The 15,765-nt window shown below is 41.1% G+C and overlaps 1 protein-coding gene across 2 annotated transcripts in view; it reads left to right on the top strand.

Annotated features, from left to right (window-relative positions):
• Positions 1–15,765, top strand: part of SHOC2 (SHOC2 leucine rich repeat scaffold protein) — a 56,147-nt gene that overhangs the window by 12,796 nt on the left and 27,586 nt on the right. For both annotated transcript variants that reach the window (XM_079976021.1, XM_079976022.1), the window contains exon 2: positions 10,285–11,264. In XM_079976021.1, coding sequence (XP_079832147.1) covers positions 10,562–11,264 — 703 coding nt within the window. In that variant the 5' untranslated portion in view covers positions 10,285–10,561. The remainder of the gene's footprint in view (positions 1–10,284; positions 11,265–15,765) is intronic.

Here is a 15,765-nt window from a genome sequence, read left to right as displayed (position 1 = left end):
GCTTTCCTGGCATGTCTTATGCAAAGTGAGACATGAGAGCCTGCGTTTTCCCCAAGTTCTCTGCATGCATGCATGCATGTGAGGGTAGGTGTGGGCTGTGCTGCCTCTTGCTCCCAGAATAAACTGAGAGGGTTGGATCCAGACTAAGTTGAACTTAGTTTCAGTTGAAATGAACAGAATATTTATTACATTTCTATACCACCGTTCCTCTGAAGATCACATGGTGGTTCACAGCATAAAAACACAATAAATACATACCATAATAACAAACAAAAGCAATAACACCCACCAACAATTTAAAAGACCATAGATTGTTAAACATGCCTCCTGTTGATTTCAATAGGAATTAAGTTCAAGTACGGTAATTTAGGATAGGCTGTATTCAATACAGCATTAGGCATATTGCTCCATCAGCACACATGTTTCTCCTGCCCAAACATTTTCTCCTTCTCCCTCCTCTGCACCCCTAAACCTGTTCTGGGGTTTTACCCAACCCTCTGGAGCAGATTTGGGGTATGTGCAGGGGCAGGAGAGAGGGGAATCCCATTGTGGCAAGTTATAATTCTTGTGCTAGCACAACTATTCAGTAGAATACTGCTCACTGTCTCCAGCCCAGTGCTTTCTGCTAGGCTTTGAGGGCTCTGTAGCCAGAATTAAATGTAACATCACTACTGGTGATCATATTTGTGGTCCTCTCATGCTGACCTGTCTTACAGGTCTGCTGTGGGCATTATTGAAAACTTGTCTTAAGGCATTTTTGAATACTGAAAACTGCTGTCTAAATGTTGAATTACCGTATTTTTCGCTCTATAACACGCACCTGACCATAACACGCACATAGTTTTTAGAGGAGGAAAACAAGAAAAAAATATTCTAAACGAAACAGTGGATGTATGATTTTTGTGGTTCATGCTGTGGCCACAGACATGTGATCTGATGGTGAGTTTGGGGTAGCCCAATGCAAAAATCTTGAGGATCCATGTGGATCCATGCTTTGTAACCACGTTTTTGCGCCATTGCGGCCCCATGAAACAGTGGGTGCGTGTGTTTTTTGGTGCAGGCTGTAGCCATGGATATGCTATGTGATCTGATGGTGAATTTGGAGTGACCTAGTGCAAAAATCCTGAGGATCCATGTGGATCCGTGCTTTGTAACCACGTTTTAAGTGGGGAGGGAAGGAAAAGAACTCAAGAGACAAGGAACACGCGTGGGGGGTGTGGAGAAGGATGCTGCTAATAATGCAGGAGAGGCTCCTCTCCGGCTTTGCTCCTTTAGAACAAGCAGGCTCTGCGTCTCTCCCTCCTCCCCGGCAAGGAAACCATGATAGTAACCACTCTGAGACAAATCAAGAAAAAATGCGACCAACACTCTCCCCCAACAAGCGCAGTGAGGTCAAAACACACACACATGCAGAGAGAGAACTGGCCCTAAAGTCGCAGGGCGCTGGAAGTCGCAGGGGCGCTGGGGGAGTGAACGGGAAGCAAGAGAAGGAGAAGGAGCCCCCTCACACACACACAGACACACAGAGTGTCAATTCTAAAGTCGGAGAGAGAGCGCAGGGAGAGTGAACGGGAAGCAGGAGGAGGAGAAGGAGCCCTCTCTCACACACAGACACACAGAGTGTCAATTCTAAAGTTGGAGGGAGAGCGCAGGGGCGCAGGGAGAGCGAAGGGGAACGGGAGTGAACGGGAAGCAGGAGGAGGAGAACAATAGCTCAAGCACACACACACAGACACACAGAGTGTCAATTCTAAAGTCGGAGGGAGAGCCAGGGAGAGTGAACGGGAAGCAGGAGGAGGAGAAGGAGCCCTCTCTCACACACACAGACACACAGAGTGTCAATTCTAAAGTCGGAGGGAGAGCGCAGGGGCGCAGGGAGAGCGAAGGGGAAGCAGGAGGAGGAGAAGGAGCCCTCTCTCACACACACAGACACACAGAGTGTCAATTCTAAAGTCGGAGGGAGAGCGCAGGGGCGCAGGGAGAGCGAAGGGGAAGCAGGAGGAGGAGAAGGAGCCCTCTCTCACACACAGACACACAGAGTGTCAATTCTAAAGTCGGAGGGGCGCAGGGAGAGTGAACGGGAAGCAGGAGGAGGGGAACGATAGCTCAAGCACACACACACACAGCCCCTACAGTGGCTAATCCAAAATCGGACAGCAAAAAACTGCAGGCAGGGACAGAGAGCATGGGGTTGTTTTAAAGCAGCCAACCCCGCTCTGCTTCTCTCCCTCCTCCCCAGCTCGGCTCGCTGACAGGAGCCGCTTACACCCGCTTTGCTGTTTCAAAGCGAGCCACGAACTGCTCACAACTGCAGCAGATTCCCCCGCCATCTGTAGGCATTCGCTCCATAACACGCACAGACATTTCCCCTTACTTTCTAGGAGGAAAAATCTGCGTGTTATGGAGCGAAATTTACGGTACATTAAGGCTAGAACTTTGTTTAAGAGATTCTGCCTGTTGTTACAGGGTTACTTTGCACTCCCTCTGGAAATTCTTATTGCTGAGTGGAAAAGTTCAATGTATGCAGTTTTAACTTCCCTGGATTTGGAGCATCTGATGTAATAATCATGCTAGCAATGTTTAGCATTGAGGTATAATATGCATTTTGTACTGGTCATGGACCAAAATACATTTCTGATTAGATATGAGTCTTATCTTATTTTTTCCCAGAAAATATGTTGAGATAACAGAAAAGCAGTATTTTGCCAGAGTGTTTTTTAATCCCACCATGAAGATTTATAAATTCCAGATATACATTTATGAATGAGAGAGTGCAAAAAATTGAAAATACCTATTAATGACCAAATAGGTATATATGTGTGTTTAATACAAATGGCATTGATCTGTTTAACAATAAACTGCTTGTGGCTTTGTAATAGTCAAAAAGTGCTTCCCTTCCTTTTTAATTTGAAAATATGGAGATCTAAAGCACTTTTATTCATGACACATAAAAACAAATCAGTATTAAATCTTGGCTTAATTTGTTTTCTGTGGGGAATTTTGGTAATTCACACGTATAAAACACTTATAGACTCTTGCAACTTAAATGTTCTGAAGACTATAGCATCTAACTAGCATATGGTGAGAGTCTGATTTCCTGCCCCCACCCCCCACAGTAGAAATGTTATTGAGCACATGTGTTTAAATGATACATCATTTAAACAGACTTTGTAGAATCTGTTTGGAAAAGACCTCCCCACTTCTCCCCTCTTACAGGGATAAGATCTTCTGAAGCTGCTCAGTTTTTCATGAGGTGATTTATTTTAATATGTGCAACATTTTTATGTCACCTTTTGAGGCTGAAGGTGACACACCTCAGCTCAAATAGCAGATCAAAATAGAATATAAAAATACACTTGGAGATAAAACAGCAGTCCAAGCAAAAATAATAATAATGTAGGCTCTGTTCACAAAGAAGGTAGCAGTACCAAAGGACAAATGAAGAGGATGCACCCCTTATTTTCATGTTCTAAGCTGCCTTGAGCATGGTTTGAACTGTGGGAAGGTGGCGCACAAATGTATCTGAAACAGTTCCGTTACAATTTATATTGTACCTGAGGTCCTTTGACTTCAGAATGCTGTTATAGTGATTCTTTCTCCTTCAATATGTTACATTTCATTCTGAGCGATGGTGCTTGACATTAGCAAGTATCACTGTTATGAAACTGGCCACACACAAACACACACAGCATTTCTTTTCTCATATTCTACAGAGTTGGCAGCAGGGACAGTTGCTGTTAAGTCAGGGAGGCTGGAAGATCTCATTTTGTGGGCAGCCTCCATAATATTACTATAAGAGAACTGTTAATGGGGGTGCATGAATGATGTTACATCTAGTTTGTCCTAAGGAAGAACTGTTTTCTACCTGTATTCCAGGATTCGCCTCTTCCTGTCTGGATCTGTGCTGTCTTGCATTGGAATACAGAGATGTTGAACACTTTTAACTTGTTAAAAGATATGTATTGTTGTCTTAGAAGTTTCCTTATGAACTGGTGATTAAGAGTTCTTGGTTGTTGTTTTTTTGCTGACCATGCCTTGTGGTGTAACACTGTGACCGTCTTTGTGGTCTTTGATGTGTCCTCTAGTAAAGTGATGTAATTAACTTTACGGAAGAGTCCCAGTACTCTTGTCAGTTGCAGCATAATTTACTTTTTTTTAAGAAGTGACCCTGGGATTTTATAAACCATCGTAATTAGCAATTGGTGTAGCTGTTTATCATTATTGCCATGCATCAGCTTTAAAAGTTTGCTTTTGCTATAAATATATTTTCATATTTAAATTGTATGCACATTTTTCTGTGAGAGCAAACATTCGTATTTATAGCCTATTTTATCAGCAAAGTTGCCAAAGCGCAGACTCTGCCGTATATAAGTCTATGCTTGCAAATTGCTGATAGCACCAGAAATGCAGCACTCCTGGTATCACAGAAATTTCCAAAACATCTTTGTTGTTTTCTTCCTTGCCCATAGATTTTGGTTTGGGTAAGCCTCCCTTCCAATATACTTGGTAATTGGGTTAGGGAACATTGCTCCACTCTTAATCTACTATAGTGTGGTAGCTTGAGCATAATTAAAACAGGATTACAGTCCTTTTCATTCTTATGTTTACAGCTCTTCATCACAGATGTAGCCTGGGATTGTTCACCATTTGTCTTTTCCTCACCCATGTTCACATCTCTTAACATTTCCTCCCTTTCCTTGCAAGAGCAAGTGATCTGCAGCATAGGCTCTTCTTCCATTGCAGAGCTGTTTCACTCTTCACATTGCAGTCCTGTTTGCCCTGGCTGTGCTGCTGATTGTTGCAGTAAACACATACTGAGGAAGGAAGACATGTATATATGTACACACACACACACACACACACACACACACGGGAGTTGCAAGTTGCCATAGTTCCCCTGGCACCAATCCACTGCATTAGTCCTTTCACAGTGTGGGCTGTATTCAGTGGTTGTGCAAATGAAAAGCTGCTTATGCAATCAATTTTCTTTTCCTCCCCTCCTCCCCTAAGACCAACTTCAGAGGTTTGGGGAGCCCTCCTGAACAGTGGCAGCTGTTTTGTATGGGTTGAAATGTGAAGGGGAAACCACCCAGATCAGGATAAAATAGATATCGTGGCCATTGGAGCATTATCCCCACACCCAATGGTGCTTTCTCCCTATCATTGCAGTCTTGTGCAACACAGTTCCACTGTTTATGAGGGTCACCAAACCACAGAAGCTGCCTTCTACTCATCAAACCACTGGATGGAAGGTTCCATGAGTGAGATTCAACATTGCAGCAGGACTTCCCTTGCTCTCTTCCTGCCTGCAACACCCACACCCTCCCAATCGGCTCTGGAGAGTCTGCTAACCCTCTGGAGCAGAGTTTGAGAGAACGTAGGGGGCTGCATGGTGGAAGAGAGACAGCGTAAATCCCTTAAACAGTTGGGATGCCGTGGTTGGATATCATCCTGTGTACTTAGTGCAGCAAACCAGGCTGTAGGAGCAAGTGAAATGCCTCTTTAGAAATGACATGGCGTTCTTGGGATTTGTGACAATTCTGATTATGGAACTCAGCTTTGGCCTTTCAAAAATGATTTCCACATAGCCACAAAAGGAAGGACGTTAGAAGTTTTGCACAGAAGATGCATTTGTGTAACATGTATGTGCTCCCAGTGTGCAAAATGGAAAATAAAATATAGTTGAACTGCGTATTGACTGTTGCATTCATGTAAGTAAAACCCCAACTACTGAAAATCAGTCAGTAATAAAATGCCACCTACTGTATTTGTAGCAGAGAAGATGGGAAGGCAGAGGAATAGTGGTTGTTAACCCAGTAAGTGTACTTAATTTCCTGGTAGACTTTTGTGATTCTGTGCCCTTGTGAAGCCATGGGGATGAAGAACAGCATTCTGTTTAATTCTATGCAGTCTGTGGTATTTAAGCAGCTCTTCCCTAATAAGCCTTGAGTGTACCAAAATTGACAAAATATCATGAAACATTTTTTCTGTCTTTTGTGCTTAAGACATTACATTCACAATGCTGTTGTGACAGTAGCTTCAGGGGTGGTGGGTGAAACGCTCTCAACTACAAGAGCAGCCACAACGCATACTCACAAAAACTGTAATAACCTTGCACAGTTGATTGGTGATAAGTTTCTGGAGGCCATTGCTTTTTCTTTGCCGACCATTGGCTGTGCTGGGTGAGGGGTGGGTGGGAATTGGGAGTCGAGCAACATTTGGAGGGTCAGGTTGGTCTGCTCTGCCCCGTAGGAACAGGAAGCAAGTTAAAAGTAAAAAGTTATCATGAACAGATCCATATTTTTTCTAGAATTGAGTTTCTGCTTGTCCCCGTGTTACGATTCCAGAGTCCATTAGTTACCCACGAAGCACCTCAAAATATTGACAGTTACCTGTAGAAATATACCCATCATACTTGCTACTTTGTTTACATAAAAAGCAAGGGTAGCCATGCTGGTCCATAAGGAGAAAAAAACACTGCAAACCCCCCACAACTGGGCAATGAGTTTATTTGGTCCTAATGAAGTTATTGCCCTGTTAGGGATTTTGTAATTTTTGAGTTTTCCTTTCGTCCCATTCTCTCACCCTCCCAGCACCCTCATTCTCCAGTTCTGTTATTCTAAGAATATATTTTGTATTGTGATGGTACACATGTTCTCCTTATCAACATTCCAATAATGAAACATTTGGGAGTGGATCCAAAAACCTGCTGAGATCCTGTGGAGTAATGCCAGTGGAAAATTCTTCTTGTGATTGTGTACAGGATAAGGGAGAAACTCCTTTGGATTGTGTCAGTTTTCTCTTAGTTTTGCTCACAATACCCTTTAGCACATATTTAACTTAAACTAGTGTAACTTAGTTTCCAAAGCCATTCAACATTTGCGTATACTCCCATTTATCAACAAACATGTCATTAGTGCTAGCTAGCATTTTTGTAACGTGGGTGTTATCAGATGGAGCTAAGACCATCACTCAGAGCAATTTATGGCTTTCAAGATTTTACAGATTATGCAAAATTGCAATACACCACAAATTGCCATGACAACAGTGATAAAGAACTAAAAAATGTACGTGCTGAGGAACCACATGGGCTGGTGTACAAACTGTTTCCAATCACCAGAGGTGAGATAATGCAGAATAAAAGGATTGCTATCTTCACAGAGTATTTGCTAAAGTCTAAAGTGGACATACTGACAAAGTTTATTGTGAATGTCCTGATAAATCCTGACTGTTTTCACTTACAACTGCAGTTAAGCAGTCTCTGCTGTAAATTACTTGTGTTCCGCATAACTTGGGACTTGTAAATTTGGAGGCAGAAACTGAAGTGTAACAACATCATCATCATCATCTTCAATTGAATTTATATACCGCCCTATACCCGGAGGTCCCAGGACGATTCACAGAACAAAATCAAAATATAAAAACACTAAATATATAATTAAAATAAATACAACAATCCAGTAACCCCTCTCCTCCCCCCAAACCCCACATTTTAAAAGGGCATAGGATGTCAATCAAATCAACCAAAGGAACATTTTTGCCTGGTGCCTAAAAGTGAATAATGAAGGCGACAGGTGAAGTTCCCTGGGGAGAGCATTCCACAGACAGGGAGCCGCTGCAGAGAAGGCCCGTTTTCGTGTTGCCACCCTCTGGACCTCTCAAGGAGAAGGCATCTTTGTGTGTTAATATCCTGGGGACATAATGATATGGAGACGTTATTTGGAAGGATACACATGGCCTGATTATGGCTTAGTAGAAAAGTAGGCAGGAAAACCCCCCAGAAATATCATTGGTTAGAATTGCCTATGTATCCTTTTAAAATGGAGCAAGATTTTAGTTTTATCCAGACTATTACTTTCTGTGTACCATCCCTCCAACATTTCTTGAAATATGCAGGTGGGAGGAAGGAACAGAGACAGGAGCAGTGAGTAAAAACAGCAACAACAAAGTAGGACATGGTTTTTCTCGTGTTCTCTCCTTCCTTTCCCAGATATATAATTTATTTGTTTGGTTTTCTTTCTCCGGTGTCTGAAATGTTTGCTCCGTATGTGTAGTAGATATTTACATGTTTGGTTTGAAATTGAACGATGGAGATATATACACTTACATACATGTTGGCCATGTGGAATGTCTGTGAAGGTTATATATTTGCTCTTTTTCTGTATATAGTGAGAGGGTGGGGAGGGGTATTACTCAGAAGGGTGGTGGGAATGGGTGATTGCATATTCGGTAGGATAAGTGGATTGTAGAGGGTTCTTAATTCTAAGACCCTTAGGTATAATGTCCAGGTCCTTGCATTTAGTCATAAAAAAAGATGTCAGTCTGTACCTGTGCAAGTTTCTTGGTGAGGTTGATGGACTTCCATTTCATGCGGCTCAATGTGGTGCCTTCCATAGTTCTAGTTACAGGTAGGTAGCCGTGTTGGTCTGCCGTAGTCGAAACAAAATAAAAAAAAATTCCTTCCAGTAGCACCTTAGAGACCAACTAAGTTTGTTATTGGTATGAGCTTTCGTGTGCATGCAGTGTATCTGAAGAAGTGTGCATGCACACAGAAGCTCATACCAATAACAAACTTAGATGGTCTTTAAGGTGCTACTGGAAGGATTTTTTTTATTTTGTTTCGACTACGGCAGACCAACACGGCTACCTACCTGTATCTAGAATTTTTACTAAGAGTATAAAAAATGGCTTCCATTATTTGTTCCTAGTGTTTGGTACTTGGGTGGAGATACACTGCCCCTTAGCATGCATGTAGCAGAGGGTTTTTAAGAGTATTTAAGGAAGCAAACCTGTTTCCTAAGCATCATAGATAAGCATATTGGTGATAAGGCATAGCAGAAGAAAGTGGTGATAAATTCTGTTGTCAAAAGAATGAAATTTGGTGTTTATACTGAGAGGCACAAAGTGCTGTTTAACATTTCCCACATTCTTTTTCTTCCATAACATCAACACATAGTATTCTTCAACATATCCTTTATGTAATTTGATTTACAAATTTATAAGAACATTTGAAATAGGTGGTTAGGTAGCTTTTGCTTTTGCTTGGGGAATAAATATTTGTTTTTTAAATCTAACTTTAGTTGCATAACATCTTAGGCATCCCAAATATATCTGCAGTTGCCTTTTCAGATGTTTACATTTTTAAAGTTAGTACACCAAGCTGACTCTCAGAGCACTGTGGTACACTGTAACAGTAGGAAAGATCAGCTCAGAAAAAGGCAGGGGAACCTCCAGGGGAACCGCCAGTGTGGTGTAGTGGTTAAGAGCGGTAGTCTCGTAATCTGGGGAACCGGGTTCGAGTCTCCACTCCTCCACATGCAGCTGCTGGGTGACCTTGGGTCAGTCACACTTCTGTGAAGTCTCTCAGCCCCACTCACCTCACAGAGTGTTTGTTGTGGGGGAGGAAGGGAAAGGAGAATGTTAGCCGCTTTGAGACTCCTTAAAGGGAGTGAAAGGCGGGATATCAAATCCAAACTCTTCTTCTCTTCTTCTTCTTGGCATTCTAGTTGATAAATCAGCTTAAGAACTGTAGATATTCGGTATTTTTCTTTGCATTTTACACCTTCGGGAAATATATTAAACCTTCTTTGCCTTTAGAATGTTTCCAAACCAATCCAATCCAATCCAAATCTTTATTATGGTCATAGATCAGCATAAGATAAAAGCACCTCCATAAATAAATACAGTGGTGCCCCGCAAGACGAATGCCTCGCAAGACGGAAAACCCGCAAGACGAAAGGGTTTTCCGTTTTGGAGGTGCTTCGCAAAACGAATTTCCTATGGGCTTGTTTCGCAAGACGAAAACGTCTTGCGAGTTCCTTCGGTTTCCCCCCCTCCCCCCTTTTTCTAAGCCGCTAAGCCGCTTATCAGCTGATCCGCTAAGCCGCTTATCAGCTGATCCGCTAAGCCACTAAGCCTTTTAACAGCTGATCCGCTAAGCCGCTTATCAGCTGATCCGCTAAGCCGCTAAGCCGCTTATCAGCTGATCTGCTAAGCCCCTAAGCCGCTAATAGCGCTAATCCGCTAAGCTGCTAATGGGCTTGCTTTGCAAGACGAAAAAACCGCAAGACGAAGAGACTCGCGGAATGGATTCTTTTCGTCTTGCGAGGCACCACTGTAAAACCTGCTAGATAGGCAGTAGGACAACTGCAGAAATACACATACTCATACTCTCATTTACAGTAGACCAGTTTGAAAAAGTTGGTAATGGGGTATTATTTCATGTCTCTCATTTTTTGTAATTCTCAACATATTACCTACCCTTTCTACCTTTTTATTTTGCAGAACTTCTAATGAAGATCCTATGATTATCTGAGCTCTAATAGCTGGATCCTCGGATATCAAAGCTGGGAGAAAGTACTTCTGAAACCAACATGTAGCAGATAGCTACTGTTCCGTCAGATTTGCTGCTTTTGGCCAAGGTGTTTGTCTTCTAGACTTCCCTGTGCTTTCAGCAGTGAAAGAATCATTCTAGGGATTCTTATTTCTTGGGTGGTGAATGAGTTTCGTTGACAGAAACTGAAATTGGATTTCACGAGGTTTTTTGTTAAACTGAGGAACCATGAGTAGTAATCTTGGGAAAGAAAAAGATTGTAAGGAGAAGGACCCAAAAGGGTCTTCAGCAAAGGAAAGGGAGAAAGAGGCCAAGACTTCTGGTGGATTTGGGAAAGAAAGCAAAGAGAGAGAGCTTAAGACCAAAGGGAAAGAAGCCAAAGATGGGAAGAAGGACTCCAGCGGTGCACAGCCGGGTGTGGCTTTTTCAGTGGACAATACAATAAAACGACCTAATCCAGCTCCAGGTGCTCGCAAGAAATCCAGCAATGCCGAGGTGATCAAAGAGCTAAACAAATGTCGGGAAGAAAATTCAGTACGCTTGGACTTGGCCAAGAGGTCGATACACATACTCCCACCATCTGTCAAAGAGTTAACGCAGTTGACGGAACTTTATTTATATGGAAACAAACTGCAGTCACTACCATCTGAGGTGGGCTGTCTTGTGAATCTGGTGACACTGGCCCTGAACGAGAACTCACTTACCAGCCTCCCTGACTCTCTTGATAACTTGAAGCAGCTTCGCATGGTTGATTTACGACACAACAAACTGAGAGAAATTCCTCCAGTGGTGTACAGGCTAAGGTCTCTCACCACACTTTATCTACGCTTTAATCGTATCACAACTGTGGAAAAGGATATCAAAAACTTGTCGATACTCATCATGCTCAGCATACGGGAGAACAAAATCAAGCAACTACCTGAAGAAATTGGTAAGAGTGATTTTAAAAACCTTGTACTAAATCTTACTATGTAACAGTGGATTGAATTGTTATCCATGGGCAAGAGCCACCTTTGCAGAAATGAACTCCTGCTCCCTAGGACCCCCAAATCTGCTCTCTAGTGTCCGCTAATGCTCAGTCTGCTGTGCAAGTAATGTGGATGGGCTTCACCAAATTAATGCATGCCATTTGGCCATTAGATTCCTAAAGCACTGAACCATACCTCATATATTTGTCTGGTTTTCAGCTACTGTCTCACAAATTTTATTCCTTCATATTGGACTCCATGAATTAGGCTTAGTTCTTGAGGAAGGAATACAACCATTTCTTGGCTCCCAGATACAGTGTTAGATATTAAGGATTGTGTATCTGTGCTGCCTAAGACATAAGTAGTAGTATTGTTTTGGGGGTAAAGTCGAGAAAGTTAGAAATGCCTTCTTAAGAATTGGGGCACAAACAACACTTTAGGAGAAAGCAGTTTTGGTGCTATCTAATTACTGATCAGTATGCCTGCAATTAATCTTTTCATAAATGTAACACTGAATCATGAATTCACATTTCTTTCAGGAGTGGAAACTTGCTTAAGTTGCAAAAATGGCATGGCTAGTATTTTAACTAAGAATCTGAGTAAATTTAATATTTTTAAAATAGGTCAAGAGATTCCATTATGAATTGCCTATAGAAATTCAATAACTTTCCAACTCCTTTCCTATAAGCCGTAATACTGAAAAGGCTATGATCGTTTGACAGTACTGTTAGGAGGGATGAGGTTTAGGGAATATGTTGGCTGGTCTCTTGAATTAAGACCATATGGGGATAGCATAATGACCTGAAGAAGTATCATGCAGAGCAAAAATTTCCACATTTAAACTATGTACATTTTAAACAGTTCCTAAATAACTACGTAACTATATACAAATGTATGCAACAGGATATATGTGTGATCACCTACTTTGCTTTGTTGCTGTAATTTTTCCACTTTTATTTACTTATCACTGTGGGTTTTTTGTCTCTTGTTTCCCTCTAACCTTACTCCCCTCCATTTCTTCCCACTTGCTGATGTGTATATGTGCCTGCCACTTTCGGATTGCAGTTTATTAATTTGTTAGTCTTAAAGTGTTTCAAGATACTTCTATTTTATTTTGTTCAAGAAATTCAGCTTTCTTTCAGCTGGCCTCTTTCCTTAAAATTCTTTTATTCATTCTATTATTTTTTTAATAAGTAAACTGGTGGTTCTGATTTAAGACAATGTTACGACACTTAAATTTAATTTAAGTGTATCAGCACTCTATCCTGATACAGTGACCAAGTAAAGCAGCGTATGCAAACAGGATACACTCGTATGGGATTTCTATTATTGAAGTCACTCAAAAAATTGCCTGTTCACGCAGTGTATGCTTCTATACAGTTCTTGTACTTGGAAACAGTTGGAGAGGGATTATGAAGGCTGTTTATTGCTTTAGACTCTTCCTTAGGGCAAGTTGCTCTCTAAAACTTCAGTGGGGGGGGGGTGTGGCTCCATTTTTGTGGCTGGAGTGAACTTAATATATTCACTTGTTTAGTGTAATTTTGAAACAAGTATTAGTTTTGCCGACCTTTGCCCACTGCAGCTTCTTTAAGTAAATACAGTGTAATTTTTTTTGTTGCTGAAGGGCATAAGGTGCACATCTAGTGCAAAAATAAGTAAAAATGGTTAGGCGTTAGGGGATGTTTGATGTGGCAGCAGCATATCTCAGCTTAGGTCATGTTGAATTTGTATAAAGTGTGTGAACTGATCTGTGGACAATTTAAAGAACAGTAGAAACAAGCAACAACTTGATTCTCACAAATGGCTCATGTTTACTTTAGCTGTTAATCTCTGCCTTTGCGCAGTGATATCAGACTAATCTTTACCACTTTTATTGGTAGCTGCTTATATTTGTCTTGCTTTTGGAACAAGACTTATTGCTGCTGCCCTTTTGACTTGTGTGATACCTTTGAGGAAAGCAATTGGAAATACTGCTCTCTTCTGTGTCTGTTGGGAGAAGGACTACACAGTGCTTGTGTATTTTTGCATATCCACTGTGGCTCCAGAGAAACCACCAAAGGAGGTTTATTTTTCTCTTCTCTGAACTGTTTAGTCTGAGGTGTCGCACTGTATTAAAAATGTGAAGTCCTGCCAACAGCTAATGCTAAGAATTATGCATTCCTGAAGAAAACATTGGGGATCCCCTATTGCTTAAGGTAGATCTAGCTTATTTTCCATATCTCTCTAGGAAATCTTCCATTCCATTGAAGCAAGGGTGAAGAGTGGGATAAAATTCAAAATTATAGTGAGTCACAGAAGAAGCATGAGAAATATGAAGAAACAAATGGGAGTGTCTCTGACTGAATCCAATGCATTCTTGTAATCTTAGGTTTATCTTATGCATTCTTTTATAGCTAGTTTGTTGTACATGTTCATTTCTAGAGGCACGTCATACAATTAGTTTAATTTTTACACAAAATAGCTTTATTATTCAATGCATGCATTCTCTAATAAAACTACTGACTGAAATGGTGACAGGTTTCTCTATTTTCCACAGATATGCACATATAAGTAGCAAAGCAGGTGAAAGCAGATGCTTCTAAAATAATTCAATTTGGGGTGGTTTGGGGAAATTGCAGTAAAGGCTGACCTACATATTTTGAACATCCCTGTTGGACAGGTTTTTCAAGTAAGGGGTGGATGGTGTGTAATGGGAGTTGTTGGTTGCCATGCCCAAGAGATGTAAAGCTTATTTAATTTAATTAAAAGAAATTGTTTCCCGCTCTTCTATAAGATGAGCGTAACCTCTGCTACCTTCTGAGTTTTTCACAAGACAGCAATAGAATTGTAGATATGAGATATGATTGATGGGCAGTGCTCCAGGTAAACCCAGAGCCAGTAAGACAGCTTGCTGTTGTATATGTTAGCAAAGAGAGAAATGAGAATGGATTTCTAAGAGCTTAGTGGACTCCTGATCAGAATTCATAAGATAATTGTTCTTACATGGGTAGCTGGCAGGAAAGGAAAAATGAAGGCTCCTTGTTTTTGGTATACAGTGGTAACTCGGGTTACATACGCTTCAGGTTACATACGCTTCAGGTTACAGACTCCGCTAACCCAGAAATATTACCTAAGAACTTTAAGAACTTTGCCTCAGGATAAGAACAGAAATCATGCAGCAGCGGTGGGAGGCCCCATTAGCTAAAGTGGTGCTTCAGGTTAAGAACAGTTTCAGGTTAAGAACAGACCTCCAGAACAAATTAAGTTCTTAACCCCAGGTACCACTACTGGCACTTTAAAAATCAATCAGGCAATAGAAATTCCAGTACAGTACTTACTATAAGCTTAGTAATATTTTTCAATGCCAGAATTTTAAAAAATACTTCAAGTTTTTAAATTCTTAGGAGTTATAACAATATAATTTAGGTTACCTTTTTATGTAGGTAGAGAGTCTAGAAGAGGATTAATAAACACTGTTGCTAGCAGACATACACGTATGTCATTGACTGCTCTGTATTGACTTGGTTTGACTCATCTGCTTGTTACTAACATTTTATTTAATGCAATCCGTATGCTGGATAATGTGTGCAGGTTTCATAATACTCCTCAGTGGGCTAGCACAGCTTAAGAAAAATTGAGGGGAGATGACTTCAGAGAAGAGGTCAGAAGACAAATGCTAATTGAAGCAAAAATCTAGAATTGCTAATTTTCATAAGTTCCTTTCCCGTATGTGCCCAGGGAAAGCTCTCTATGCATTCCCTTTGTCATCTGCTGCAGGATTTATCATGATGTAAAGGGTTTTAGAATTTTCAATCTGCTTACGGAGAGAGCCAGAGCGTGCAGCCGGTCAGGACAGTTGCATATCATCCTTGCAGTCTCAAATATTTTCCACCAAGTTAATTGTGGCAGGAAGAATACATCTGTACATACATACATACATACATACATACATACATGGTTCACAAAAAGTGAAGGTAGCCATGATGGCTGTAAGAAAAATTATAAAATCTGCATTATGGCAACACCTTTACTAGCCCATCCAAAGTGTCTCAAAGTAGCGTGCAAGCTTTTGGGTTCTGGAAGATGCTCCATCAGGCTAGATTGTAAACAAAATGGGATGGACAGGAAACAGGCTAACTCTATAAAGTCTCCATTTAGTCATAGTCTTATGATGGCGCATAGGAGTGGCAGACCTTCAGATGGGGCTGGCTAGGTGATATGCAGGTTTCAGGTTGCATCTAAGGCTGCTGGAAAGGAAATAGGATAATTAATCCCCCTATCTTTGAAAAGATAAAGTTGAGCAGTTACTTGGATCCATCTCCATCCTTAGGTGAAACACAAAGGTTTCATAGTAGCTGGAAAATGGGAATTAAAAGCAATCAGTTGGTTTTTATATAAGCTCAACTGGAGATTCGGTTCAAGTGAAGAAAAAAAACGAACATTACTGTTTTCCACGTATCTGTTCATCTCAATGAGATGTGAGAT

The sequence above is a fragment of the Podarcis cretensis genome (assembly GCF_951804945.1).
Source record: "Podarcis cretensis genome assembly, chromosome: 5".
Taxonomy (NCBI): Eukaryota; Metazoa; Chordata; class Lepidosauria; order Squamata; family Lacertidae; genus Podarcis; species Podarcis cretensis.
Note: the sequence above shows the minus strand (reverse complement) of the source record. Positions and strands in the feature narration are given on the sequence as shown.